At 43.1% G+C, this 27,575-nt stretch overlaps 1 protein-coding gene across 3 annotated transcripts; it reads right to left on the bottom strand.

Annotated features, from left to right (window-relative positions):
- Window positions 1-27,279, bottom strand: SHC4 (SHC adaptor protein 4). Of its 3 annotated transcripts, XM_014887761.2 has the most exons (13): window positions 27,000-27,126; window positions 26,557-26,901; window positions 19,671-19,741; window positions 13,794-13,857; window positions 12,735-12,854; window positions 11,640-11,693; window positions 9,231-9,282; window positions 8,754-8,880; window positions 6,533-6,710; window positions 5,161-5,221; window positions 3,619-3,798; window positions 1,906-2,159; window positions 1-1,211 (listed from the first exon to the last, which is right to left on the bottom strand). In XM_014887761.2, the coding sequence occupies exons 1-13, from the start codon at window positions 27,003-27,005 to the stop codon at window positions 1,056-1,058; spliced, it is 1,668 nt and encodes a 555-aa protein (XP_014743247.2). In that variant the 5' UTR covers window positions 27,006-27,126; the 3' UTR covers window positions 1-1,055. The 3 variants fall into 3 exon arrangements, with proteins under 3 accessions (XP_014743247.2, XP_014743243.2, XP_014743246.2); XM_014887757.2 differs by having other exon boundaries at window positions 26,557-27,279; XM_014887760.2 differs by lacking the exon at window positions 3,619-3,798 and having other exon boundaries at window positions 26,557-27,279.
- Window positions 27,280-27,575: the final 296 nt, after the last annotated feature.

Here is a 27,575-nt window from a genome sequence, read left to right on the forward strand (position 1 = left end):
TAGGATTGTTCATGTTTAGAGTATTTATTGTGGCAAAACAATTAATAGATTTCTTCTAAAAGATTTTTCCATGTTTAGGAACAAATGGATGTGAAGAGGGGAAAACTATCTTGTTTTGGAAAGAACACTGAACAAGGACACATGCAAAGTTCAAACATCTTTTAAATAGTTTTCTCCCCAAATGTATCATTAATTTTGTTCAGCTTTTCTAGTTTGTAAACAACTATATAATCAATGAAAATATATTTAGCCTACCTTTAAAAAGATGTTTCCAGTATTAATTGATAATAATAGTAAAATCATATGCAAGACAAAAATATTAAGATCTAGCATGCTTGTCCCTTAACAAGTTCTATTCCAAAATTATATTACATATATTAATATCAACTTTGTAAATGCTCATAATCTCAAATATTTGAGTAGTCAGACAGCGACAAAAAAATATTAAGAAACTGGACAACCTTTCTGTATTGTGAATGCCATTCACTTATTTGAAATAAATGTTACTTGCTAGTAAAGTGCTGTTACAAGCAAAATGAAATTGTTACTGTCTATTGAAAGAAGATGGCATTTTAGTAATATTCAAATTGTACTTGTTTTTGGCAAATAGTTAAAAGCTTAGACATGTTTGTTTAGCCACCCAAAACTAAGTCAGTATAAATAATATTGGTTTCAATAATCCTATGCTAAAAGGCACATACTAATGTTCCAGCAGTTCTTTCAAGTGAGCTTTTGTATGTAGAGTTTTAATTGTGCTTTTAAATAGTTACTGATTCAGTATGACCTTGAAAGTGACATTTGTGCATGTCTAAAATACCTTCTCACAAATGAATCACACTCTGAAGGTGTAAATTTTTTAAGATTATATGTATCTATATAACTATGCTTGTTGATCTCTATAGATCTACATAGATATATACATATATTCATACATACACACACAAAAGGGCTTCTTCTGGAACAGCAGCAGAAAGTGCAGTCTATACTTTTCTGACTTGTCTTCATAATAGAAAGTTCAGGTATGAATTGTCTTGTTATTTGTGAGATCCAAGGGATTATTTGTGATGCTGCATGTGTCCCATATTACTCTCTTTCCTTACAGGCTGCTTCAAGCTCACTTCACTTCCAGAAGAGATGATTGGCAAATTATTTTCCATGTGATACTGAATAAGATGCCCCACACTATCAAATATATGGTCTTTGGTTCTCACCTAGTGGAAGAAGCAAAAGAATGTATTTAAGGTTAGACTGTGCTTATAACTGGTTGGACATGAGCCTAACACATTAAAGTCAAAAGGCACTTAAGCCACTGAACTCACTTGAGCAGGATCATTAGGCTGTAGACAGCAATTCAGACCTATCCTTTGACCCACCATCAGCTCACATGAAAAGCAGTGGAAAAGTAAAGGGACTGTATGTCAAACTGGGCTGATTCTCCACAGGGGAATGAAAGAACCTTTTTCTTTTCTCCACAGAAGAGATACATATTTTTCCCTAAATCCCACTGAGGTTTACTTTTCTGATTTACTCTCTCCTCTGAAATGTCACTCTTCTAACCCCGAGCAGAAGAAAGTAGAATTGAAGTGACATCAAACCATTTCTGCATCCAGAAATTCACAATTAAGGATAGGGTTATTTTTTTCTAGTACTAACGGTTCAAAGGCTGTGTTAAGTGTATACACTAATTATCAGCACCTGGACTAACAGTATTAAAGTTCCTCACTGCTACCTCCATGGTACTTCAGTGCTTATAAGTTTTTGAACTTTCAAACCTACTGCAGCCACTGCCTATATTTAAATTAATCTGGAGGGAATTAAATCAGTTCCACTCCGTGGAATGCACCCATGCATTTTGACTGAAATATCCGAGCAGAACTGAAATCTCATTATATGAAATATTCGTACCTTGCCCTCAGGATCCACCAAGAGTAGATGTTTTGCCTGCCCTCCCTGAAGTCCACTGAGGACATACTGACCAGGTGACGTTGTGCTCTCTCGTACCAGAAAATCCCCATCGTTGACTAAGAGGCTCTCTGCTGCTTTCCTGTTCAATTTGCCATGGTAACAATCTTCATTCTTTAGCTGTTGCTTTATTTGTGGCAGAACACAGAGACCAGCTGTGCTGCTTGTGGCACTCTGCTGAACAGGTTCCGGTAACTCTAAAATTAAATGAAAGGGAATGTATTGAACACTTCACCTAAAACTCCATCCTAAAAGGATGCAAGCCAATATTTTAATAGCTTTTTAAAAAATCAAATAATTCAGTCTTGAAGCTGTGATCAAACAACCTTACAGACTGTAAGAATATGCACACATGAATGCTCATGATCCTCCAGTGCATTAGGCAAAATTATCACACCACCTCTTCCCCTACCTTAGATGGGAAAGCCTTTGGTTGCTAGGCAACAGGGATTAGAAACAGGAGTTTTTCTGATGCTATACTGGTTTGGGGTTATATTTCTTTGTATGAAAAGATCAAATCTTCCCTGTAAAAACAAGATTTTTGTTGGCTTTTTAGCTTTTTTTTTCTTAAGATCTTGTTTTTCCTTCTTCCTTAAGAAGCTCTGAAGAGATTGTCACAGATCATTGGGAGAGTCATGTTGAGTGGCTCCAGCTATGTGCAGGAATGTAAGACAACATAGCCAATGTAGCCAGAAGGGAAGGATTACAGCATGATGCATTTGCTGTTAAAAAACGAACAATTACCAAATGTACTAAAAAAACTGGGTGGTTTGGGATATAGCCAGTCAGACTGCAAATGATTCACAGGCAGGATTTTTCTAAGGAAAATAAGAGGATATCACTTCTTCAATGGAATTGTGCAACATAAGGCTCCTCAGGATATAGGCAGTTCCTTTTAGAGCATGATACAGTCCCAAGCTGGAAATGTCTCAGTGGTCACAGATTTATTGTGTTTCCTTATTGTCCAGTCCTTTTTCCACTTTCTTGTGTGGAGCCAACTCTGACAGAGAAAACACTCAGTGGGAAACCATAAAAGGCAAAGCTAATAAAGTATATTCAATAATGAGGACAATCAGTAGCAACTATATAATCATTTAATGGATATCCACCACTTTGAGTCCATAAATCAAGTTTTGACATACATTTAATTGATACCACAGATCAAACAGTTTGGTTTAGAAATTATTGGATGAGATTCAACAGTCATGTACGGAAGAACTGAGAAAAGACAGTCACAATAATCCCACTTTAATCTTGCATGCTACTGCCTGTGAAGCAAAGGCAACTGAAGTAATTTCCACCTTAGAGGGGTTTAAGACCTTGAACATACAGGAGAACCCTCTTCCTTGAGGCAATGTGCAGTCCCAAGCTCGTATCATCCTAAAGACTTGCTTTTAAATACCTGCGGCACTCTATTCATTGTCGTCAATCAACTACAGAAGATGCAAGGTTACTCTGCTTGTTTACCATCACTACTTTTGCTCTTTAATCCCCTTTCTCTTTAATCTAACAAAGAAGAAGAACAAGGATAGATTTCTTCCCCCCACCTTTTCTATATTTCTTATGGGAAACCCAAATCTTTGTCCATGCAGAGAGATGAGAAGCCCCCCCTCCTTGCAGTGCTTAGACAGCTATGGCATCACAATGGGAACCTACTGGCCTGGCGCAGAGGGCTCCCAGGGATCTGTGCTGCTGCTGGACCTCGGGCTGCACAGGCTGCAGACTGCAGGGACTGGGTGTTGATGTAACAGGGATCATCAAAGAGATCTGCTTTGTAGGCAGGTTTCAATGTGGTTGCCTCTTTTATTGTCTTCTGTGATCTCTCATCACAATTACCTGCAATTAGTATATAGTATGCACAGATTTCCTTCTTTTTTTTTTTTTTAACTCAGCTTTAAATAACTGTAAAAGCTGAAATAGGAATGATGTTCTTCTTTCTAGCCCACTAAAGTAATTCAGAAGGAAAAGAAAAATGCAAATGAACTTATTTTTCCGTATGTCTAGAAAGCACGAGGTCCAAAATTAATTTGAATGATGTTTTCAGAAATGTTCTGCACTGGTTCAGTTCTGCTTCAGTCAATGTCAGCAGTGAACCCCCTACAGACTGGAAAGAAATTAATACATATGGCTCTACAAAAACACAAACCATATATGTTATTTGTTACAAAACCCTTTCCTTCCCCTCTGCACCACAAAAAGAGCTTGTGGGAAGCTGAGCAATTCTCTCTCGCTGTTCTGGTGGAGAAGGGAGAAATGGAGGAGATTGGTGCTTTGAGGCTTGGCCTGGAGAGCCAAAGCCACATCTGTCAGGTTAGGAACCAAGCCTAGGAACAGGCTAACAGAATATCCCTTGCAGGGTATGAAAATAATAGCATTTCAGCTAGCCAAATAGCAGGCATATTTTTGCTCTTCAACAAACGTTTTATTCATAGATCTATTCATTCATTCTTTTATTTGTTCACCCTCTCTTTGTAGAAACCATTTGATTCTCCTTTCCTTGAATTGGAAATAACAGAAGAAACTGAAGTATCCCCTGCAAACAGTGTAATGGATCGCTTCAGAGCCGTGCAGGTGGGAATTCAGAAAGGACCTCATTGTGCAGTGAAACAGAGGAGCTGAGGAAATGTGCTCAGGGCATCAGCTGTAGCAAAGGAAGTCCAGAAAGGGATGGAGGCTGATGATCTCCTGGGGTCCCTTAGAGCACATCTTGCTAAAGGCAAATTGATCCTGGTCACAAAGCTACCTAAGGCACAGTCACACCGAGAAGCCAGGGATGCTGGAACCAAGGGGCCAGGCTCTGTTGGAACAACCCGATGGTGATACTTTGGAGCTCAATGAGCATTTGTAGGAGGGATATATTCAGAGACTGATAAGAAATGAAGTATCTTCCTTTTACAAATGGTATGAAGAAAGGGAATAAAACAACAAAGAGTATGAAAGAGAATAAAAAAAACAAAGAGCTACTGTACAGTATCATGAGAAGTAAAATGAGTAAGTCTGCCAGCAGACATGAAGATAGATTAGTGGCCTTTAGAAAAGCTGTAAGGCTTTTTTGTTTGCCCTTCATCTAGGGAACTAAAAATGACCCACTAAGTAGAACACATTTCACCATTGTATTGAAAGCCAAGGGGCAGTTCTTCCAGGCAGCCTGCCCTGGCTAATTCTGCATATGCATGAGAAGGAAAAGAGAGTACATACCCACAGTTATGTTTTCGTCTGGACAATTTTCATATATATTGATGAAGGTTGGGCTGCCTGACTGTAGAAAAAAAATTTAAATCGGTCACATCAAGTAGTCCCCTAGAAAATCTCAGGTAACTTCAAAACACCCATTAGTTAATAGACATGCAGGTAATTAAACAGGTTCTTCACCAAAAAATTCCCATCTCCTCAAATAATATTTCACACTGATACTCTTCTTTCATTAGATATGACATCTAGACTCCAACCTAATATAACTGCCCAGTTATGTATCTAATGTTTAGTATATATACAGTATAACTCCTGAGTAAGAAAGCTCAGATTTTCTAATAAATGCCCTTCATCATAAAATCAATTACAGATATCATGTTTTGAAAGTGAAGTGGTTACTAAATTGTCTGAGCAGCGCTGAAAGAGAAAGGAAAACCAAAAAGTAACACCCTATGGGAAAAAGACATTTGCATTTACATGCAGGGTAACTCCTTGCAACAACACTGGTGAGCATCAGGTGCAAACTCTGGCTATAGTAAAACATTTTTAGAATTAGAGAAATGTTGGGCAGGTGGGGACCTGATATGCAGAGTATGGTTCATGTTAGCAAAAAATGAATGGAGCAGTAGCACAGGAACAAACAGCAGCCCAGGAGCAGTTGCCACCAAACACAAATAACCCTTGGGAGCAGCAAGCTTTTAGACAGAACCAACTGGATTCCAGCAGGCATATATGAGTGTGCTCCCTCTGAGCCAAGTGATGGTGCCTTCTTTCCTGTGTGGGGAAAGGATGGTGCTCCCAAGGCTTCACACAACAGGCTCTGAAATCTGTGCACCCAGTCTGAACTTGGCTTGTTTTACTCCCTGACTGGTTTTTCATTTCCCACTATCCCAGACAGGAGCCACAGATATCTTTTGCTGATTTAACAGAGCTTCTTGAAACAATCCAAGAGTAATGAATATTGTATATATATTGCAATCAGTCAGTGTTGTATGTATAAGTTGTAGAGCATAATGGACTGGATGAAATATTTATTAGATCACAGAATCAGGAGCCAGGAGGTCCCAGATTTTGCAGATGTTCTCTCCAACAAGCCATTTAAATTGGTATCTATTTTCTTCTCAGAGCTGATGAGTGAACAAGGGAATATTACTTGGTCTCCTGAAAGTACTCTGAGGACAAACCAGTTAATATTCAGAAAGTGCTTTGGGATTCAATTATGTACTAAGCATCATTAAATCTAGCCTAAAAAAGCCTTTTCCCAGGATAATCAGAACCTGGTTCTGATGTTAATGCCATGCTTTAACACCACAGAAGCATTTTATTATTCATTCCCACAATAGGCAGTGAATATTTATCCTAGAAGATGGGTACTTACTGAGCAATACTGCTTTTTGCACTGGACAGGACATTTAGCCCTCTGGTCTGTCTGAACTTTCATTCGCATATCTAACACTCCACCGGTGGGAGGCTCCTTCCCTGGAATTTCGTTGTAATATTCATGATCCTCCCTCTCCTGTGAATTCCCAGCTGATCCATTAGCATTTACTGCCTCGCTGAAAAAAATATAGGGGGGAAAAATTAAGCTTCTGATGTAATCAATTGCTTTCTAGTGTAGGCAAACATCCCCAGTGTCTGCACACCACACAATACACAGATCTGCCATATGGAGGCTGTAAAGGGCTTTGGGCCGGAACTTTCAGAGCTGTTTATTTTTCCAGTTACTTCTTCCTGAATTAAAAATAGTCATGACAGTTTGGAGTAAAGGGAGGTACTGTCATTTCATTAGCACCAGGCAGCCCAGATACATTTTCAAGTCAAAGAAAAGGTAAGAGGCAACTACTGAAAATTTAAGGATTACAATGCATTGTTCATTAAGGTATCCATAATGTTGACCATAAAACTTGTGGCTTCTTGAATAAACTCTATAAATCTAGAGATTGCTGAAGAGCAGCCAGACTTCAAGAGAAAAATTAAAACCTCATGGCGTTTAGTCAGACAAGCCTGCAACTGTTTTAGAAAATCAAATATTTCTACAAAAAAAAAAAAAAAAAAAAAAAAAAAAAAAGGAAAAAAAAGTAGCTGTCCTCAGTGGCATTTACCCTGATTTTAATAACCACAATCAATATTCTGGTTCTGCTTGAAGGGAACACTACATGGCATGAAGAAGAGCACTCAATGATTTTCTTAAGCTAAACCAGAATGATGACAGTTTAAACGTACAGCTGATACACTGCAAAACAACTAGGTGCTTCCTGTGCTGTCTCCGGTCCCAAAATAAAAAAACTCATCCAAAATCTTACTTCTTTGATTAACAAGAGTATAATTGGATAAAAGGCCATAAGCAGGAAAGAGATAAAGTTCAAGTAGTTGATTATGTGATATGCAGTGCAAGTATTTGATTATGTGATTCATAGTAGTTTGGAAGGGAGTGACTCATTCACACAGCAATATCCGACTCCTCTGCCTGAGGACCATTCTCCAAGGCTGGCTGTGGGTTATGCTCAAGGAGGAAATCTAATTACCCTCTCCCATTTCTCCCTGCTCCTATGCTATTTGTGACATAACCTAGCAGGGTTTCTTAGGAAAGAAAGGCTCTTCCTCTGGTTATTTTCCCCAGGAAAACCAGACCAGTTTAAGTAGTGGAATAACAAGAACCACCATATACATTGAAATAAATATAAATTGGAGTTGCTTTTATGTAATAAAACCAGCTCTGCTGTGATGCATTAGGCCCTGTTCCAGTGACACTGCCTGCTCAGGAATCCTGTGCTCAGGCTGCAGGTAAGCAGTGCCACAGCTTTGCCTACTCATGGGAAGTAGCAGGCAATCAGATTTGGTGTTACAATAAAAAGAAGCCTGAGAAAAATAGGCATGGCTAATCTGTGAAGAGAGCCATAAATTAGAGCAAGAATTGTGTCCCCAGTGCAATGGAAGAAGGGTAATTGAAATGGGGAATTGTGGTCCAGAAGCTAATCTAGGCCCTGTATTTCGGGCAATGTGCAGAGGACAGGGCTTCACACTTTAAAATGCCAGGTGGTGACTGTCTTTATTCCAGTTCATGAGGCTGATGTAAGTCATGCCAGGCCAAAACTGAGGCTGCTACCAGGACATGAGCAGAATATCAGAAAGGTGAATTAAAATGGCTTTTTTCCCCACCACACACTTTCTACAGCTGCAGCAATCTTAAACTTGGCACAGGTCAGGACTGAGCTCAGCCTGTGTGTGTGTGTGTGTGTGTGTGTGTGTGTGTGTGTGTGTGTCTGCTATTTATAGAGCTGAACTTACTTGGGCAGAGTAATTTGAACATTTGTTCAACTTGCATGACTTAAAATAAGGCTGCTTTATCTAAGGAACAATACAGCTTAATTCTGTGTTCTGCACCTGTACAAATGTCACAAAAATCAATGAAGTTCACTGGAATAAACTAATTTTGGTATTTTATGTGCTGCACATACGGGCATATATTAGAATTATCCTGTGTCCAGAAAGCATATTCAAAGCATCTTACTTATGGATCACTCTTTGTAGTGTATTGTTTTCCTGAAAAGTAGTAAAGAGAAGGAAACTGCCAGTTAAGTGACTGAGACTGTGCTGACCTTTCATTAGATGTAACCAGGCTAGATGGGTTCTTCAGGTACTGTCTGAACCGGAGCTCAAAAGCTTGCCCTATGGTGTTGATCACCTCCTGTGCCATCCCATTGGGGCATTCCAGGATGTGGCATGCTGAAAAGAGACACCTTACTTTAATGAAGTAAATGCAGTTTATACCAGAAAGTAGAGACTCAAGCTATATTGCTTATAGCAGAAAAGCAAGGCTCCTACCCCTTCATGGAGCCAGCAGCTAGTACAGCTTTAGCTTGACCTGCAGATTCCCACTTCATTGCACAAAGAATATGGCATTTAAAGCTACAGCCTGCATACTATTACCCCTAAATATACAGCAAAACCAGAAATTGTACAGAATATTGAGCTGTTCAGTAGCTTCTTCATTTTAAAACTCAAACAATTCCTTGTTACATACAAATAAAGCAATCATATAAACACATATAACAATTGGAAACTTGTTTCAATACCTCTCTGATTAACAGGGTCTTTTGCTACATATGCCACATAGTCTGTTGTATCCTACAGGAAAGAAGACAACAAATGTCTTGAACATTGTCATTATAAACAACCCTATTACTACAGCATAGCACTTGCATATAGAGAGATACATTTTTAGCTTTAAAATGCATGCTTCTTTCAGGGAAAAGCAACCAGAGGTACTAGCAAAGTGAGCCAAGGAAAATATCAGTGACACACTGGTGTCTATCAACAGAGTAATTGTCCCATATTCCTTTTCTTCTAAAAAACGCACTAGACCATTTAGCACTCTCTGGGTCTTCAATAAACTGTGTATTCAATTCCAGCTCTGCAACAGGAGTAGAAACACAACTGGTGCCTCATCAGCAGGCAATGCTGCTCCTTCCACTGCTGCCATGGAGCTCCAAGTCTTGGCCATGTAACACATCAGGGCTGTGTGACTGCTGGTCACAGCTTTTGGTTGGGACAGTCCTTACCAGAATCAGTGGAAGATAAAGCTGTGCTAACATACAGCAAAGGACAAGTTTCCAATGTTCCCAATTTGTAGCAGTAAGATTGAGTTTTGAAGGCAGCTTGGAGAAAAGTTAAGCTTTAAAATTGTGCAGAATAAAATGGGTATCTGATCTCAATTGCTACTGCTCAATTTTAGTCTGGCTACAATCAAGTTAAATTACCCTGGATCTCAAAGCTGCTGCTGAGATCAGACAACCTCAGTACAATCAGTTTTCTGTTTCTGATTCTCTTTCTAGCCAGCACTGAAATAATCCTCTTTTTCTAGTCAAAGTGAAAAGAGAACTGGAATAGAAAAAATAACATTTCTAATGATACTGCAAAAGCAAAGAGTGGCTTGATAATTCAGTGTTATAGTCAAATTGGTAAGGTAGTGAATAACATTCTTTTAATTATTAAAGATGTATTTTGTTATTTTGGATCTTTAAGGTGGGACAGGGAAAATGCAATTCACAGCTTGAAGGCATGGCTCTCTTGAGGGAAGATGCAATCAGCTGGCAGGAAACAGGGCCTCGTTTGCAGTATGCACAAGAACAATCATTTAATAATTCACAATGAATGACACAAGAGGCAGGTCTTAGGGCCAGCAGAACTTGTCCTAGATAATTTTTTTTTTAAATCTCTAAAGTTAATATCATTAAAGCAAAGCAAGGTAAATATTTCTTATGTGTCTAGTGAACTCAATTTCCTTCCTTTTCCTTTCAAGTTTTTTTTAAAGTTCATAAATATTTTAGGATAGATATTTTAAAATAAATGAGATCTAGGGAGCAACTAGAAACTAAAGTAACTGGAGCAGTACCTGCTATTTTTTATATCTTTTTAATGTTTATGTAGATGCCTGGGTGATTTTGCTTTAAAATAAAGCCAGAATAGGCTCAATTATCAGGCAGAATAGTGCTACTTCTTCACAGCCCAGAGCAACACTGAATTTCACTTAGGCCCTGAATGTGGGGCAGGTGGAAAGACAGGTTTTGTGGAAACTGTCTCCCATTTTAAACGTAAACAGAATTTTGAAAAAAATACCTGAACAAGACAAGAAAATTGCCCTTTTTGTGAAGGACCACTAGATTTATAGTTACCACTGGTGAGCAAGACTTCTATTTTACATATCCTCCCAGTAAGAAGTGTCAGCAGCTGCTCCACCAACCCCAATTCCTGCAGCACATCTGTGTGCATGCACATCTCCTGCTGGCCCTGCCATTAAGCATTGGCCAAACCCAGTCCTGTGTAGTCTCTGAAATCTGAAGTTGCTGTGCAAGACTAGTGCAGGATAATAATATAAAAAAATACTAAAAAGGGTAAATAAGCACTAAGGAATTACTTATCCAACACAGATAGATGATATTTCCTGCTTACAGTCATTGCAGTTTGGAATAGAATAAAAAAACTCTGACTTGCAAATATCCATGAGTGCATGGCTGTGGCACTAAGAACAGCCCTATCTGCAGGAGGAAAGTGGCTATGCCACATCTGTCTCATAGGAGCTGTTTGCTTGAGTCAAAATTAATCTAAAAATGCAGAGGTGCCAGTGCTGATGGCTTTTATGACAGGTATTGGATCACAGGGACCACTGAACTGATCAATTCCTATGTTCACATTCTTATTTTTAGATCCCCAAGTCAGAGGGCTTTTGAATGGACTGAGGCTCACTGATGGGCAACAGGAAAGTTAACTGCATATATCTATTAAAGATGCACTGAGTCACTCTTCCACATTTCCTTTTCGATGTCAGTCCCCCAGATTTCTTGTATTACAGGTCATGAGCTAGAAGTGCAGTGTACTCTGTTAGTGCTTGTGGAAGGAAGGCATGAAGCAAAGTATTTGCAGGTAACAGTTGTTACATGAGTTCATTATAATTGCAGAAGTATATTTTATAAATCAATACTTACTGGGTCACCTCCAGAAGCAAATGAGATGGACTGCATGTGATGGTTGGCAATAATCTGAAAAGCATAACAGACTAATTAAACATGCTCTTGGGCCACACATTAGAGGCCATCAGAACATGTCTCCGTAGAAGAAGCAAGTAAATTCATAGAAATCCTGTTAATTAATTTATGCATGTATCATTTAGGAAGGAAGGAGATAAAAATAGAAATATTTTTGAGACTACCCATTCATGTTTAGCAATGTCTAGATCTCTGAGTAATCTTCACAGAATCTTAAAGGGTCTTCAGAATGAATTCAACCACCAACTTCTAATTGTACCCAAAGGGAAGGAAAACCCGGTGTCCTAATCCCCTCCTGGAACAGATGTGCAGTGGACAGGAGACATCTGCACTCCAGACAAACCCCTAGGAGTTCCTTGATTCTCAGCACGGCACCAGCTCAGTGCAGCACTCCTCAGAGCCAGTGAGCCAAAATGACCTCCCTGATGTTCTCCTACTCCAGCTTGAAGCAAAACCTGATGCTCGCCAGGGTGAGATCACTCAGGGAGCTGAGACCAGCAGCTGAGGGAGAAATTGGGTGGGCAGGACAAAGATCCTTATATCTGCCAAGAAGGAAGGGAGCACAGCCCAGTACCAAGCAAACCCAGGCTCTCAGGAACACACCTCAGTGGAGCCTAGAGAATTTATACAGTATAATTGATTGTACACAGGTATTATCCAGCTGTAAAATAGCTTTGAATGACACCAAAGCCAAGCTCTGACCTAATATCTATAACAATTCTTTTCCCCCCAGGACTTGTCAGAAACTACAGTAGGACTAGTGCCTTGTTTGGTAGGCACTTCACAGGCAAACACCTCCAGAGAAACAGTTTGCCAGGTGCTCAGAGATCCCCCCCATGGAACACATCATGAACAAAGAGCACCTGTGCTGTATGTCAATGCCTCCAAAGTGCTTTCATTTTTCAATTCAGAGGCATCATGTAATTCAGCTTCTCCAGGCATGCACAGGTCTGCTAAAGGGCACAGCCTTCCTCAGAAGCCACAAAGGAGAAAACTGTAGCATGGAGAAAAGGACACTGATTACATGTATCCTACCTGCTGTGTGTCAGCATTAATCAAAGTGAGGCTGCTTGTTGAAATGGTCAGCTTTATATTCATGCCAGAAAACTGAAGGTTACTTTTGCCAAGTACAGAAGACAGAAACTTCACTGGAGGCTTTGAACAAAGAGACAAAAGAAAGAGGCTGTCAGCCCAGTCTGTGAGGGGCAGAAACATATCAAAGTCAAGGAGCTTTTATGGTATCTTATTGAGACTTTCAATGGAGCAAGGATAATGGCTTGATCAAACACAAATAGATCTTCTAACAAACATCAGCTCTGAATGCAATACTGGTAGGAATGGGTTTTATGTCAATAATAGGAACAAAAAATTTAAAGCAAAATTCCAGCGAGTTAAATGTTACAGCTGGCTCGGTAATTCAGAATGGGCAATTTTTTTCCTGAACTTCTCTTTGTTTCCAGAGGATGAAGTGCTTCTGGGTAAAGCAAGAAATTCTCTCATGTGTTCCTTTTTCGGGAACAAGTTCATTCCTCTTGAGCTCCACAGTTACAGAAGGAAATCAGTAAGTTCTGCTGGACACAACCCAACAGTAACTACTGATGTTGCCCTTCATTGCATCCCAGTTACCTAATAAAAGCCATTAAATGCTGCCATTTTAGTTGTGTTTGATTTTTTGTATATATAAATAAGCAGCAGAAAATCTTCCAGTGAATCAGCTCCCTCTTGCCAAAAAAAAAAAAACCAACAAAAAACAAACAAACAAAAAAAACCCCCCACAAAATAACAACAAAAAAACCAATTCCAATGATTTAGGAGCCAAAGCCTAAAACTTGTAAAGCACCATGCACTGCAAGGGCTGGTAGAAGCAGGAACTCTGGGCAAAGCATTAATCTTGCAATAAAGTAGGGCATAGCCTCAGCCCCAAACCAGCCCAGCTAAACACTCTGCTACCAGCACTTCCATGTTATCCAGGCTAAGTTCAGATGGATTAATACTGCTAATTCCCTCATGGACTGAAGCCTGTTAGGGAATCATGTATCCAGCTTATCAAAAGCAGGTATAGAAAAATAATTGCTAAGCTAAAACAGGATTTACCTTCCGCTTTTTTATAGCTCCATTTGTACCCGACACAGCTTCACACAGTCGGCTTATTGCTTCCCTGCAAAGAAAAAAATACAGCACAAACTGTTGGATCATTTCACATGCACCATCTGTAACAGAGCCAGCTACTCTGCAATTTATTGTTATCAGCCCACTTATAAAATCTTTAATCTTCTGGAAGGTCTTTCACAGATTTTCTTTCTTCTTTCCTCCCACTGTTAAAAAAAAAAAAAATAAACAACCAAAAGAACTATTTAACAAATACAGTGATTCAGCAGTCTGGTTTGCATTGATTCTTTTTCTTCATCAAATACATCAGTTTCACCTTATGAAAATTTTTTTAATAAAAAAAAAAAACCTCAAGACAAACTACCTAATACCTTCAAAGCCTTTTTCTCAGAATGGTTGATAGGTTTATTGCTTGGCAGGAAGGGCTCCTCCCTGCTTAATCCTTCCTATTTAGCACAGCAAATGCATGCAGAGTGAGCCCAGCTGGGTGCTGTGATTGACTGTGTGGGGTTTAGGATTTCTTTTCCAAAAACAAAACCCCAAAAAAACCCAAAACAACACCCCCCCCCCCGCAAAAAAAAAGCGCCAAAACTAAAACCAAAAAACACCAAATAACCCAAACAACGCTATGGAGGGGTGGGGATGAATAATCAGCTTCTCCAGTTCCTTTTCAGAGCTATCAGTCCACATCTTTCCATCTCTGCTAGGAATTTCCCAAACCTCTGCACGTTCCTCTCAGTTGAGGCAGCAGAAGAGTAAGGCATTAAGCACACACAGGCTCATTTCTAGGTCAAAGATAAATCACACACACAGGATAACAGAGTGCTGTGCTGTGCCTATTTTCCACACTAAAACAAGGCAAATTCTGGCCTTTGCTCAGGCAAGTGACCGGTTTGGACTTACAGTGCAGCACTGACAGCCCTGGTCAAGGTTAGCACAGCAACTGGGAAAAAACCTTTCTGCTGGCAGTTCCAGGCTTTTCCTCACTGATAGCTACTTCTCTGAAGTCAACAGGAAAATGTGCCTTACTGGGCTGGGATGTGCCCAGCAAGTTTCCATAACCTTGCCTGGACATCCCGGCTGGAGCCGCAGCCCCAGCATCTCCATCTGCCCTGGCCCTGGCATCTTCCCAGGCTTAGGGTCCCACACTGGGCACTTCAAGCCTCAGCCTTGCTCTTGTGGCTGAATTCAGCCACATCTTCCAAGCCTGGGATTTTGTTTGGTTCTAAAGGGGAAGAGAGTTTGTTTAATTATTTGTTTCTATTGCTGAATCATTATACAAAGAGCTAATTAGGAAACGAACTGTTTGGGAGAGTTCGTCTGTTTCCTGATCCCAGTGTGTGTGTGGGAGGAAAACACCACTGGCCTTCACCTCCTGAGAAATTTTTGGTTCAGAAGGGCTGAAAAGTATCAGGAGAGCACACAATGACAAGAGGCTCCAGCCAGGTATGTCCCATGCAGCAGAGATGCCAGTGAGGAGTGTGGTCCCTCCAGGACCCTGCAGATCAGAGAGGAAGTAAAGGCACCCAGCACTGGTGAACCCAGCAGTACTGCTCTGTGCCCCATGGGCTGCCACACCAGTGGGGTGTGTGCTTGAAGCACTGGAGATCACTGATCTACACTGAGGCTTCCTGCCAGGGAACACCCTGAGAAATTCAACCTGGATGCTGTCAAATGAATGGAGACATCATCCACAGCAAAATATAATCAATATTTTCAGAGGGAAAACAGCAGGGAATAAAAGGGGCCTCATTGTGGGCTACACAAGATGGGTCAGAAACCCAGTCTTTTAAACACTGACCCTTCTTAGCATTACTGCCCGCTACACAACTGAAAATATGTTTTTTCAGCAAATGCCTGGTACCCTTCTTGGTTAGCTCTTGTTTTATTTAGCTGTTACCAGGAGGAAGGCCACACATGAAGGAAAAAAAAAAAGAAAAGAGGAAGGCTTCCTGCAGGATGATCTTGCAGATTCCAATAATCAGCTTGGAAAATGAGAACTCATCTTCTCATTCAATATTAAAGGAAATTAAAATCAGAGCCAAGACATTAAGGCTACTTGGAGCCTTCAAGTCTAGCCTTACCTAGAAAGAAAACCAGATACAGAACAAATTGGAAAAACAGAGAAGTTGTCTTTTTTGGTGACAAATGAGCTCTTGCACGTGTCAGGCAGCCCATGTGAAATCAAGAGTTGTAGGCTGAGTTGCCAGCCACAAGTTCTTGTTCATGTTTGTCCTGGTTTAGGACAAATTTGGGAGGACAATTGTACAAGACATTGTACAAGCCAGTGTGGTGGCTGCCCACTTCACCAGTAAAAAGGAACCGAAAAGTAGCAAACCATTTCTACTTAATAGTTTCCATTACCTCTCTTTGGTAGGGGAAATAGTTGTACAGACATTTCTTGCTGCATATCTCTGGGTGATTTTCCAAGTGATCTAACAAAACTTTACAAATATTATTTTAAAGGTCTGAAAAGGAGGAGTTTAGTAACACCTGAACGCTTCCTATATGCAGTCATTTCCACAAACTAGAAACTGCACCATACACTAGGAAGAAAAACTCTGGATGCACCCATGATAAACTGAAATGAGTGACCCATTTTTGGCATCCATAAGCCTTTAAACCAGCTTTTTTTTTTCCAGGCTCACTCAGAAGTACAGTCCACAGGTTTTCTCTGGGTCTGCAGCCCTGGAGTGAAACCTGTGGCAGACACAGCCCCTGCTGCTCCCAGAGCGTGCCTGAGAGCGCCTGCGGGCAGTAACACTGAGCCACTTTGTTCATTGTTCCCCCAAAATGAGAATAAAAGACGAAAGATGGGCTGATGTAAGCAAGCAAGCATGCTGTTGAGGATTTGCTTTTAAGCATCTAGGGCCCTGCCTACACCATGTAACAGAAAGGGATTATGTGGCTCAACAAAGTTGAAATTAATCTTCCAAACAAAGTCAGCCTTTTTCCAGCCGCCCTCCCTAGCTGCACATTTCAGGCACCCTTCACCCTTCACTGCCTGACCACTTTTGAGTTTGCAAGTTAATGTCTCAATCCAAGATACAGAATCCCTTTTCCCAGAAATGCCCACATTTGATGACTAATAACCAGCTTGACTTAACAGAAGTGGGAAATGTGTAAGAGGAAAAGAGCTGAAGGGCTGGACAAGAGAAGCACACATCAAGGTCTAGCAAAGGCAGGACCTGCCACAGCACAAGGGTGACAACCCAAACACATCTTGTATCCAGAGCAGCAAGCACAGACTAATCATTCCCAAAAAATTAAAAGACCATCAAGCAGAAGAATCTGTTACGTTTATTGTTATTTTTTGGTGTTACTTTTGTCATCTACGTGGAGTTTGAGATCACAGATTTCTGCGAAATGGGAGGGATGTCCCTAAGAACAAGTCGGGTCATGGGCAGGCAACAGCAGAGAACTGGAAAACTTGCAGTGGAATCTCCTCTGCCAACCTCCTCACCCCACAGCCACCAAGGGTGAAGAGCATCTCAGTGCCCAGCCCTTCTCTTGCTGCCCTGGGGTCATGTGGCCACACAGCACCTCTGCATCCATGGCCATTCACAGCACCAGAGAGGCACTTTCTGCCTTCTCCAACCATGTGCCTGCCAAGCAACTGAAAATGTAAGTCCAGCAAGAAAACAGAAAGTCAATCCTCCATGTTCATCTCTTTGGACTCCTCACTGCATTTTGGCAAACATGAGTTTGTTGGTCTTTCCAACATTCATTACGTAGCTAAATAATATCTTCAATTTGAGACACCATGAGGTAACTAAGCATGCACATACACATAAAGCAAGGCAGGGTGCAGACATAACTAGAGACCTTTTCTACATCACTTTAAAACAGAAGATGCCTCTTTGCTTAGTGAAATGCCATCAAAGTAAAAATATTTTTTACCCCAATTCAAATAACAGGCATGGTTAAAATGAGATAATTTCCAGCAGTTCCTTAGTTGGTGCATTGTGCATGTGTCTATAAACTTACTCCCCCGAGAGAACAATAGGGGAATAATCAATGTTATCTTTGCTCCAGTCAGCTTGTCATCGATCGAACTTTAAAGTCTGTATGTGTGAGCTCAGCACTTCAGCATTTGGTTTGCAAACAGTTTAAGTTTTGAATTTCTCATGCACAAAAGAGCCCGTTAAGGTCAGCAGTGGCATTTTTTTTAGGTGATGGAAATATTTCCATTGTTAAGTCTTGACACAGTTCTGCTTAACAAAACCTAACTATCTGGCCCAAATTTAAGTTGGCAAGCTCTTGTCACGCAGTAATTCACATTCATTATTTTCCAAACAAACCATCCAAAGCTCCATTCTGTCAGCACAGCAGCACACACACCTCTTGCAAACAGGAGATAACCTTGCTCTCTGGCTGAGCTGTGAAGAACAGAGTGACCTGGGCTGGGTGTATTACATGGCTCTTCTTGGTCTGTAAAAGACTTGCCTGAGGGAAGTATATTGGTATCTTCATGCACACAGGCAGAAACTGGGTGAGTGTGTGCTTATACCAGCTGTAAATGTCAGCAACTGCTGATTTTGAATCTAAAACAAACAGGACAGCTTTCAAGTGAAATCTATAGACATTGAAAGACTCATGTTTTTCAGTTTCTTTCAACTGTAAATCTGGGAGCCAGCAGGTATAAATGTAACACTAATCCCTTCACGTTGCTTTCCTTTCTCTATGTCTTTTTGGATACAAACTTGAGGAAGCAAAACAGCATCTGAAAATCTCCCTCCAGCAAGAAGGAAGAGCTGGGCAGGTGCAGGAAGCCTCAACCACACTCCTGGCATCCTCAGCATGAACTATGCCAGAAAAGCAGCTGAGAGGACAAGGAAACATGCCTAAGGACAGGTATAGGACCTGCACCCACCCACCTCTCCAAAAAGCTTTTGGGTGGCTGCTGGGGCTGCCTGGCAGAGCACTAGTCCTGACTGCTGGACCGTGAGCACATCACAGCACCACGCAGCACTCGGCTGGATAATTGGGTGATTGTTTTGAAAACTCAAACACTCCTGCGATGCCAGATTTACAAGAATAAATGTAAAAATAAAATTGTGCTTTTCTGTTTCTGACAGGACATTTCAGCTACCCCACAGGCGTGGGGGTACTAACAATCTACACCCAGAAACTGGCAGCAATCTGCAACAGAAGTTAAAAAGTTCTCAAAATACCACAAAATATTTCATGTTTTAACCACATCCCCAGTTGTATCTGAGAATGAAATATTAATCGTTTTTCTGATTTGCAGCCTAAAAACTTAGGCTTGCAGTACAGATGGAAACAGCTGTATTTCAACACGTTTTCCTTGTGACTCCACTTCCAGCTGAGCCTAGTCTTGGTGCAGATGGGGTCAAGCGATGTCATACATCTGATAAAAATTTCTTAGATGACCTTGCTGGATTGAGGGACTGATGGCACTTTCTGCAGCGTGGCAGAGAGCCCTGTGAGGATCCTGGCTCTTCACCTTGGCCGTGGCACCCACAGGCACAGCAGCACCAGGATTTCCCCCGTGCCTTGGGAGAGCGTGCAGGCTGCACTGAGCCATGTGCACAGCCCGGCTGCTGCCGGTCCCCAGCTGCCTGGGGATGTCTGCTCCGTGCTGCCACTGCAGGGGGAGGCTCTCTGAGCAGCAACTGGGAGAGAAATTACGTCTGTGCCTCAAACAATTCATTTCCCAATGCAAATAGCCTATTGTAATGATCAAATAATTCAAATCATCACTTAGGAAAAAACAAAAACAAAACATGCGAACTCCTATTCAGAATTATCTCAGAGCTTGGCACACACTCTCAGCTTTATATAAAAATTAGCACTTGGGCTTTTCATTCTTGGTCTGAATCTCAGTTTTATACCACCTACCTGGTGACTTGTGTTCGTGTGCCAAAGTCCAGGGATCTCATTGACTGCAGCACTTCAATGCAGCCCATGTACTATGGAAAACAGACAGAGAAAAGGGAGGACTGTTAATATCTGTTACACAAGTAAGAGGAGGATCATAGGAGGAAGCAAATGTGATTATTGTCCACTAAGTTTATGCAGAACCACAAACTAAATGGAAAATCAAATCAGCCATCCTAAAGCTGCTTCCTAAATAGATCTTGTTTTACTGAAAGTGTAGAGAAGAGCAATAAAGATACCAATGGCTTAAACACCCTAGCACCAAAAAAGCAGGCAAAGCACTCAGGGGATACAAAATCCAATTATTCCTTTTTTTTCCATTTCTCCTTACTCTCATTTATTAGCCTGTGACACTGAGCTGAGAGGAATGCATGAGGAAATACTGGAGAGAACAGAGTCCTCAGGAGCAGAGGCTCTGGAAGCCCCTCGAGACCGATGCACTCAGAGCCCCCACGCAGAAGAGCTGAGTGTCCCTTCAGAGAGCAGGAGGCATTACAGGCCACAAGGAAAACCACTGGCTCCACACTGCTACATGTCTGATGACAAATAACCTCTGCAGAAGATGAAGGATGTGAAGTTGCAATTCCAGCTCAAGCAACAGCTCTTAAGAGCCTACACTATAAACTGACCTGCTTTAAATTAAAGGCTGACTGCCACACTTTTGTTGTATGAGACAGAGTTGGGGCTTTTTCTATATTTATTTGAGATTTGTATAAGACTGATTCTGAGAAATATCAAGGATGTCATGGCATATCCCAAACCACATCTTACTAATGCTTCAGCATTTCTATGGATGTCTGTCTCCCTGTTGTTGAGGCAGTCTGATCTCTTCGTTTCAACAGGCTGGCACAGGTCTGGATCTCTCATTTTTCCTCTTGGGACCATCCTGCAGTGCTCATACAGTGCCCAAGGGCTGCAGTCACAGCCTGCCTGTGCAGACCCTCCTGCAGGAAGTCAAAGCTTCTGGGACACAAAGACAACTTGGAAAACCCAGGCGGGGACATGCATACTCTGTCCCCTTGTCTGAACGGATGGAGGAAGCATTCCATGTCAGAGAAAGATACCATATTTAGTTCCTCTGCCTCACTTTGCCTGTAAATCGATTTTTCTGCTAGGCCATTCAGAGAGGGTTGGGTTTAGGTATCTATTTCAACTTTAGAGATTTTCAGAAATGAGTATGTGAAAAAGAGAATGTTATATGTGCAGTCAGGGATTCCACAACAATTGTATTATCCCTGTTTTGCTTTCTTTCCAGATAGCAATGTAACCCTTGGGAGAACTCCAGAATTAGGTCAGAGACCTGGAAGGACATCAATAAGAATCTGAAAGGTTGGCAGAACTGCTTCCCTAATGAACATTTAATGACTTTGAGAGCTATCTGCCTTGTTAAAGATATTTCTGCTTAACAGGAACAAAGCAAATGTGGAAAATATGTCTAGAGCCTCAGGTTGTAGCACAGCAACGACCTCTGATCCTACAGTGTAAGGTCAAGCATCCTGTGAGCTGGTTGGCTGCTCCTCTATCCTTGAAAAAAGAAAAATTTAGAGGAGTAGGTGAGTCATATGCTGACTAGTGAGTCCCCATTGCATCCTGAACAGATGCGTGGGAAGCTACTCTAAGCAAAGATGAAAAATCAATATTAGGTTTTTGCATAAGTGACCCTGAGTGAAGCTGAACTTATCAATGATTCACAAAAGACCTTTTTTTTTTTTCCCCCTCGTTTAAAAGCCTGAGTAGGGAAGTGCATTAACATGGCACCTCACTGCACCTCTCATTTATTTTAGTTGTTGTTGGTTATCTGAACTGGCACAGTTAGTAATGGCTGAACCTTCACATTGCAGTATGAGGGTACAGAGAATCAGCAGAGCCTTGGGCAGGGGGATGATGTGAGGCTGGGGCACAGCAAGTCAGGGTCACAGAGCCTGGGAGAAGCCCATGGAGCACACAAAGGGACAATGGAATACCAGAAGCCTATTCAAGAAAACAAAAGACGCTCTCCAAGGAAGAAAAAAAATTAACAATAAACAAAAATATTAACCCCTCCAGAGCAAAATATGAGAAGCAGTACAACCAATACATGAGAGGAGGGGGAAGGCAGGGAAGAAGGACAAGGTTTGCCTCAGAGACTTCTGCACCCAAACTCCAGTTCAGGCGGTGCTCCTACTTCCCATCCTGCACACCCCGAACAGCACCTCCCAGGAAAACCTAATGGGCTTCTCTGGGGATGCAAGGTCAAGGCCAACTCCATCTTCCCTGCTGCAGGGAAGGTTCAACTAAAGCACGAGCAGGGCAGCAACCACAGGTGCCTGGGAGAGGAAGCCACAGCAGCCCACAGCTCTTGCTCCAGCTCAAGCTGTTCGCCAGGTGCTTTTGTGAAAGCTGGGTCCAAAGGGAGTCTCCAAGTAGGGACATTCATCTTCTGAAGCCCACAGAGAAAGGCAAGGCCCAGTTCACTGAGCTGCTGGGCAAGCTGGGGGAAGAGGGTGCACTAACCAGCCTGAGGCAACAAGCACAGATGTAACTGCAGAATTCAGATACCTATAGAAAAAAAACAGCAACAATGAAACAAGCCAAGTGCTAAAGACCTGGCATCGCTAATGAAAGCAGATGCTGAACCCAGTGTTCTGTCAGCAGCAGGATGGAAAACCCTGGGGAAAGGGAAAGGCTCACTGGCCTCTGCTGGAAAGGGAACGGCTCCACTAATGGCAGCATGTGCAGAGATATCCCATCTGCCTGTAAAGGGCTGTGGAGAGCACTGGCACCAGGAACTGCTTTGTCCCTTGGGGTTTGGGTACAGAGGGTGATCTGGGGCTGGCTTGCATTTCCCCACACCACCAGGACGGCAGAGAGGTGGTGGGAGAAAACAGCAGTTACTGAAAATGCACACACCTTTTCACATCTATTTACATGAGATGACAGAAAATGACTGCAAACAGAATGAGGGACTGTGTGGGAGGAGATGTGAAGGCACCAGGCAGGGCCCATGTGAATAAGCAGCACATGGTAGGACAATGCAGAGTGCCAGGCTCAGGAACCTGGTGTGAGATTTCTCTGCTTTCACCCTAGCAGGAAGGCAAAGTGCTGTCTTCCCTCCATGGACAACACCAGGAGCCAGCCAGAGATATGGGCAAAGAGCAAAGCATGGTTACTGTAGTTTGGTAGGGAAGTTTTCTCAGCCCTTTCTTAGATGCTGCCGGTGGTAGCCTTGGGGTTAGAAAGCCACTGTATCCACCGGAAAGCAGGGACCACCAGAGCTCCCCTGGCAGTGGCACTGCTCCTGCCAGCACACAGACCCCACTGTTAGCTCAGTTAGCTCAGCTGCTCATCCTGCCTCACGCAGCAGGATTTACTGGGCTGGGGTAAGTGCTCTGTAACGCTGTTAGCAGCCACCAGGCAGGCAGCTAATGAAGAACTTTGGCCCAGGTTTGTGCCCTGCAGGACATTCAATTGGCTCATTCCTCAGCCTGAACCACACTGGTTTCCTCCAGCAAACACCAACCCCTTCCAGATCCAAAAGCAAAGGCAGCAGAACCTCTCCCATCCCCAGCACAGGAAGCAGAGAGGCCAAGGCAGCCCACAGCAGCGTGCACAGCACTGCAGACGTGGGTGGTACCCCCGGGGCACCTGTGAGACAGCACAAAATCCAGGCAGAACCAGCTGGAAAACAGACTAGATACCTTCCCCCAGTAGTTTGTCAGTGCTAACCTAACTCTCCTCATATGCCTGCCCTGCTCTCATCTTCCCCCTGCAGCAGCGGTGCAGACAGACAGACAGACAGACAGGCCCTTGATCTGTCCCACTCCTCATGCCCACCCAGCATAGCCTCTTCCCTAAGAGCAGCAAGCCAAGGCTTTTTGTGAAGAATAGCTTTTGATTGATGAAAATTTTTCTGGGAAAAAATTTCTGATCCTTTCATTCATAGATTTTCAATTTTTAAATATATCCTGTGGAAGGGGGGGAACAAAAAAAAACACAACAAAACAAAAACAAAACAAACAAACAAACAAACAAAATAGGGAAAAAACATAAATACAGACATACAGAAATATTTTCCTTTTCTTTTTAGCTTTGTTTTCTGAAAAAAACACTTTCTACAGCACTGCACTGAGGCTAGGTCTCTAACAGAGTTTTTCCCAATCCACCGTGTCCCCGTTCTCCGGCTGTGATGAAGCAAATGGCCTGAAAACCTTGAACACGCGGGTTCCTGTGAGAATCGATTCCCCGAGAGCGATGTGCCCCGCGGGCGATGCCGGGCGCATTCCCGTGGGACGGGGCGCATTCCCGTGGGGCTCTGCAGGGCTGCTCAAACCCCAGACCCCAAACCCGGCAGAGCCAGCACCGCCCCGGCAGCCCCGGCTCATGATTCAGGGCTGCGGCTCTGAAGCCGTGAATCACCCGAGCCCTTCTCCTTCTGCCAGAGCCCGGCTCTGCAGCCGCCTGTGGTTCTTTATTTACGACGGGCGACGCAGAGCAGCTCTCCGCGAGCAGTGTCAGGGCGCTGCGAGCCAGGGCAGAGGCTGCAGCTGAAATACCACAATATTTCCCTGCCCTGAACATGGGAGAGGTGCTGGAGGCAATCTAGGACCAAGAAAGGGCTTGGACCCCCTTCCCCGCACAGAGGAAGCAACTCCCCAGGCTGACCTGTCTCATCCTCCATGGACAACAGCAGGCACTGGTGCCCACGTGTGCTTTCAGGGTGTAGTTCATGTAATTCTACCATGTCAGAAATGGTCAGGCTCCTTTCAATCTAGAGGCACATAATTGATTTTAGACATATATTATGGTATATATCTCCATGCATTCGCCATCAAACCACTAGCAAACCACTAGCAGAGATCAACCTGTACATTGGTAAAAGCCCTTTAAGACAAAGAATGCTGCAAACAACCTTTACCATATTATTTTAAAGTATAATAGTATTGTAATGTAATATCTGACAATAGTATTTCCTTGTCATATTTTAGTTAAATAGTACATTTTCAAAACCATTCATATTTCAAAGACTCATGCTTTGATTTACGCTCAGGTACAGAGCCTTACTCCGTGTTAGGTTCAGTAAACATCATCCTTACTATTCTCAGAGAAACCACTGATCCAGGACAGTACTGAGAGACAGATCTTATCCTCCTTTTCAGCAGCAGCCACATCCCTGGCACTCCCCAACAAGCAAGAGTGAGGATGGCAAGTGCCTCTTGGAATATTCCTCAGGCTCATCACAGCCATAACAAACAGCAGCAGGAAAGATAAGTGCCGTGGCCACTATGGGCACCATTTAGAGACAACCTCAGCTCCAGATGGGCAGAATTGTGGGAAGGTTTGTAAGAGGTAGAATGTGAATAAGGACATGGTAAACATCCCCCTTGTAAAGCCTGCAACAATCTGCATACAAAGTATGTTTTGAAACACAACAGTGAGAGAACCAGAGCTGTCCAGACGCCTCTTAAAATATTAATATTTGGGTTCTTTGTTATTTGCACAAGCCTTTGGGGGGACCAGATGCTGTTATGTGTCTCAGCTTCCTCACCAGACTCCGGTGACACGTGGCTGTGACACAGGTGCCCTGTCACCACCAGTCACACCCGGCCACAGCTGCCTCCCCAGGGGACACAATGAGCCCAGCACTGCCTCTTCATAAAATTTCTGCCTTACTCCAGTCTGCAGGGGACAGCTTCTGCCCTATGGCATTTCTTTAATTCACCACATTACTGCCTTTCTAAAATAACTGTAGATCCTCTCCATGTAATTGTTGAATCCTCCTCACACTCTGATTAAGCTGTTAAGGCCAAAGATCTCTGGCAGCAGCAGTCTCAATAACGTAGACCTGACCTGCCTCCTTAAAGGGTCTCTGGGGAGATCCTAACAATCCCATACCCCAACAGGGCACAAGAATCTGCATGGGGAGAGTGAGTGCCTTCAAACACACAGGAGGGAGGGTAAGGGTTGGAAGCAGCTCCAAATGCCCAGCCCTTGGTCTCTTGGCCCTGCTTTGCCTTCAGGTGAGACCATCCTTCTGCACCATAGTCCTGTCATGCTGCAGCCCTGGCCACTTCCCAGCCCACCTGAGGCTTCATCACCAGCTCCTGAAGAGGTTTGGTGGTCTCTGGGGAAATGAGTACCTTGCTCATCCTCTCACCTTGCACATCCTCTGATGCTGAAACGCCCAAACCCTCATGCTGCTTATTTAACAATCTGCTTGTTACTATTGAAAGGGCTAGTTGAAAAAACCCCAAGAGTTTGGCCAGGACATGTCAGCAATGTTCTTGCAGCTCTCCTTGAGCTGGTTCCTGCAGGCCCACAGCCATGGAAGCAACATAACCAGGAAGATGAAGGGAAAAAACATCTCCCTGTTGCATTGTGAGGCTCCTGCCAGCGAACCCCCTTCTGAGATATTACGCACGAAGGGAAGATCAGCAGAAAACCACACTGGAAATACAACCTGGGCAGTGCCTGCCCCACAGCCTCCCTGACAAATATGTCAGCAGCGTGAGCCAGAATGCATCTAATTCCTGGAGTTGCTCTGTGAGGGGTGCGAGGCCCTTTCATGGGCCTCCTTTTCCCTCTAACATGCAGAGTAACCCGTTTTAGCTGTAGTTCAGCAGCACTCCTCAGAGAGTCTACAGGAAGTCCTTTGGAATTGGATTATTCTTTGGAATTGGTTACCTCTGGAAGCAGCTGGGGTGCCTTTAGCTCCCTCAGTTCAATGCTCAGCCCTATATACACCAGAAGATAGGAAATACATGGGAGAATTCAGTGGTTTGAGGCATGAACTCTAGAGGCAGGAAAATGGAGGTCACCCAGCTGAGCTGCTTGCTCTGTCAGAGAATGGAAGCCTGGGAGAAGTACTCACCCGCACACTGTAGGTGGTTCCTGGCTCCTGGCTGTATGTGCTGTCACTGCTCTGTGCCAGGCCCCTGTCCTGCCTGCCCTCCTCAGCTCCCCGCACAGCGCAGTCCCTCGCTGGCCTTGGCGCTAGGACCAGCTTGTCCAGGTCGGGCTGGGGGTACGAGGCCGACAGGCAGCTGATCTCAGGCGAGGTGGGGCTGCTGGGGATGGTGACACACTCTGTGAGTTTAATTCGTGGCACCTCTTTGGTTCCCAGGCAGAAGCTTTTCAGCCCCGGCAGATTTGACGGGTTGGCGAGTTTAATGTTGGCCATCCGGGGGATCAGCGTGCACAGCGTGGTGCAGGTGTCCTGTGGCCCCAAGGAGACATCTTCTGTCAGTAAATTGGGTGTTGAAGAATGGGAAGAGGAGGAAGACCCTTTGATATTTAAAGATGTATTTTGTGTACCTTCATCTAGGGAGGTGATGGAATCATTCCTGAATCGGCTGTACTTAGCCCTGTGCAGCATTCCTGGATGTCTGAATAACCCTACATACAGGACGTGTCCACCGAGGCTCTGCTGGCTGCGTTCTCTCATAGCCTTGGCAGGTCTATAACTGGATATTCTTGCATAAATTGGCTCTTGTAGATAAATTATATGGAAATCAAGCAAGTCAAACAATTTTCAAAACAGAAACCTATTGGATATTTTTGCTGACTCCCTCTTGAATGGTTTATTTTCCTCAATGAACAAGGCTTAAAACTGCATGGACATCTGGCATTTTGTAAGCAGAAATAAAAGCAGCACACAGGAAAGCACATCGGTGGTAGAGCAGCTTAAGCGGAAGAGCCACTATCTAAACCTGCCTTCATTCCTGCCTTAAGCCAGGCACCAAATCTCACCTAGCTCTGAAGACTCACAGCTGTAGCATCAATAATTGCGGAGTCCTGGCTGCAGCGAAAGCTCAAGCATATTCCACACAAAGCAGAGCAAGACAGCTACAAGCCCAAACGTATTTTCAGACCGGCATGAAGCCCGTAAGG

Source organism: Sturnus vulgaris, chromosome 13, assembly GCF_052056855.1.
Source record: "Sturnus vulgaris isolate bStuVul1 chromosome 13, bStuVul1.hap1, whole genome shotgun sequence".
In the NCBI taxonomy this organism is placed as follows: domain Eukaryota; kingdom Metazoa; phylum Chordata; class Aves; order Passeriformes; family Sturnidae; genus Sturnus; species Sturnus vulgaris.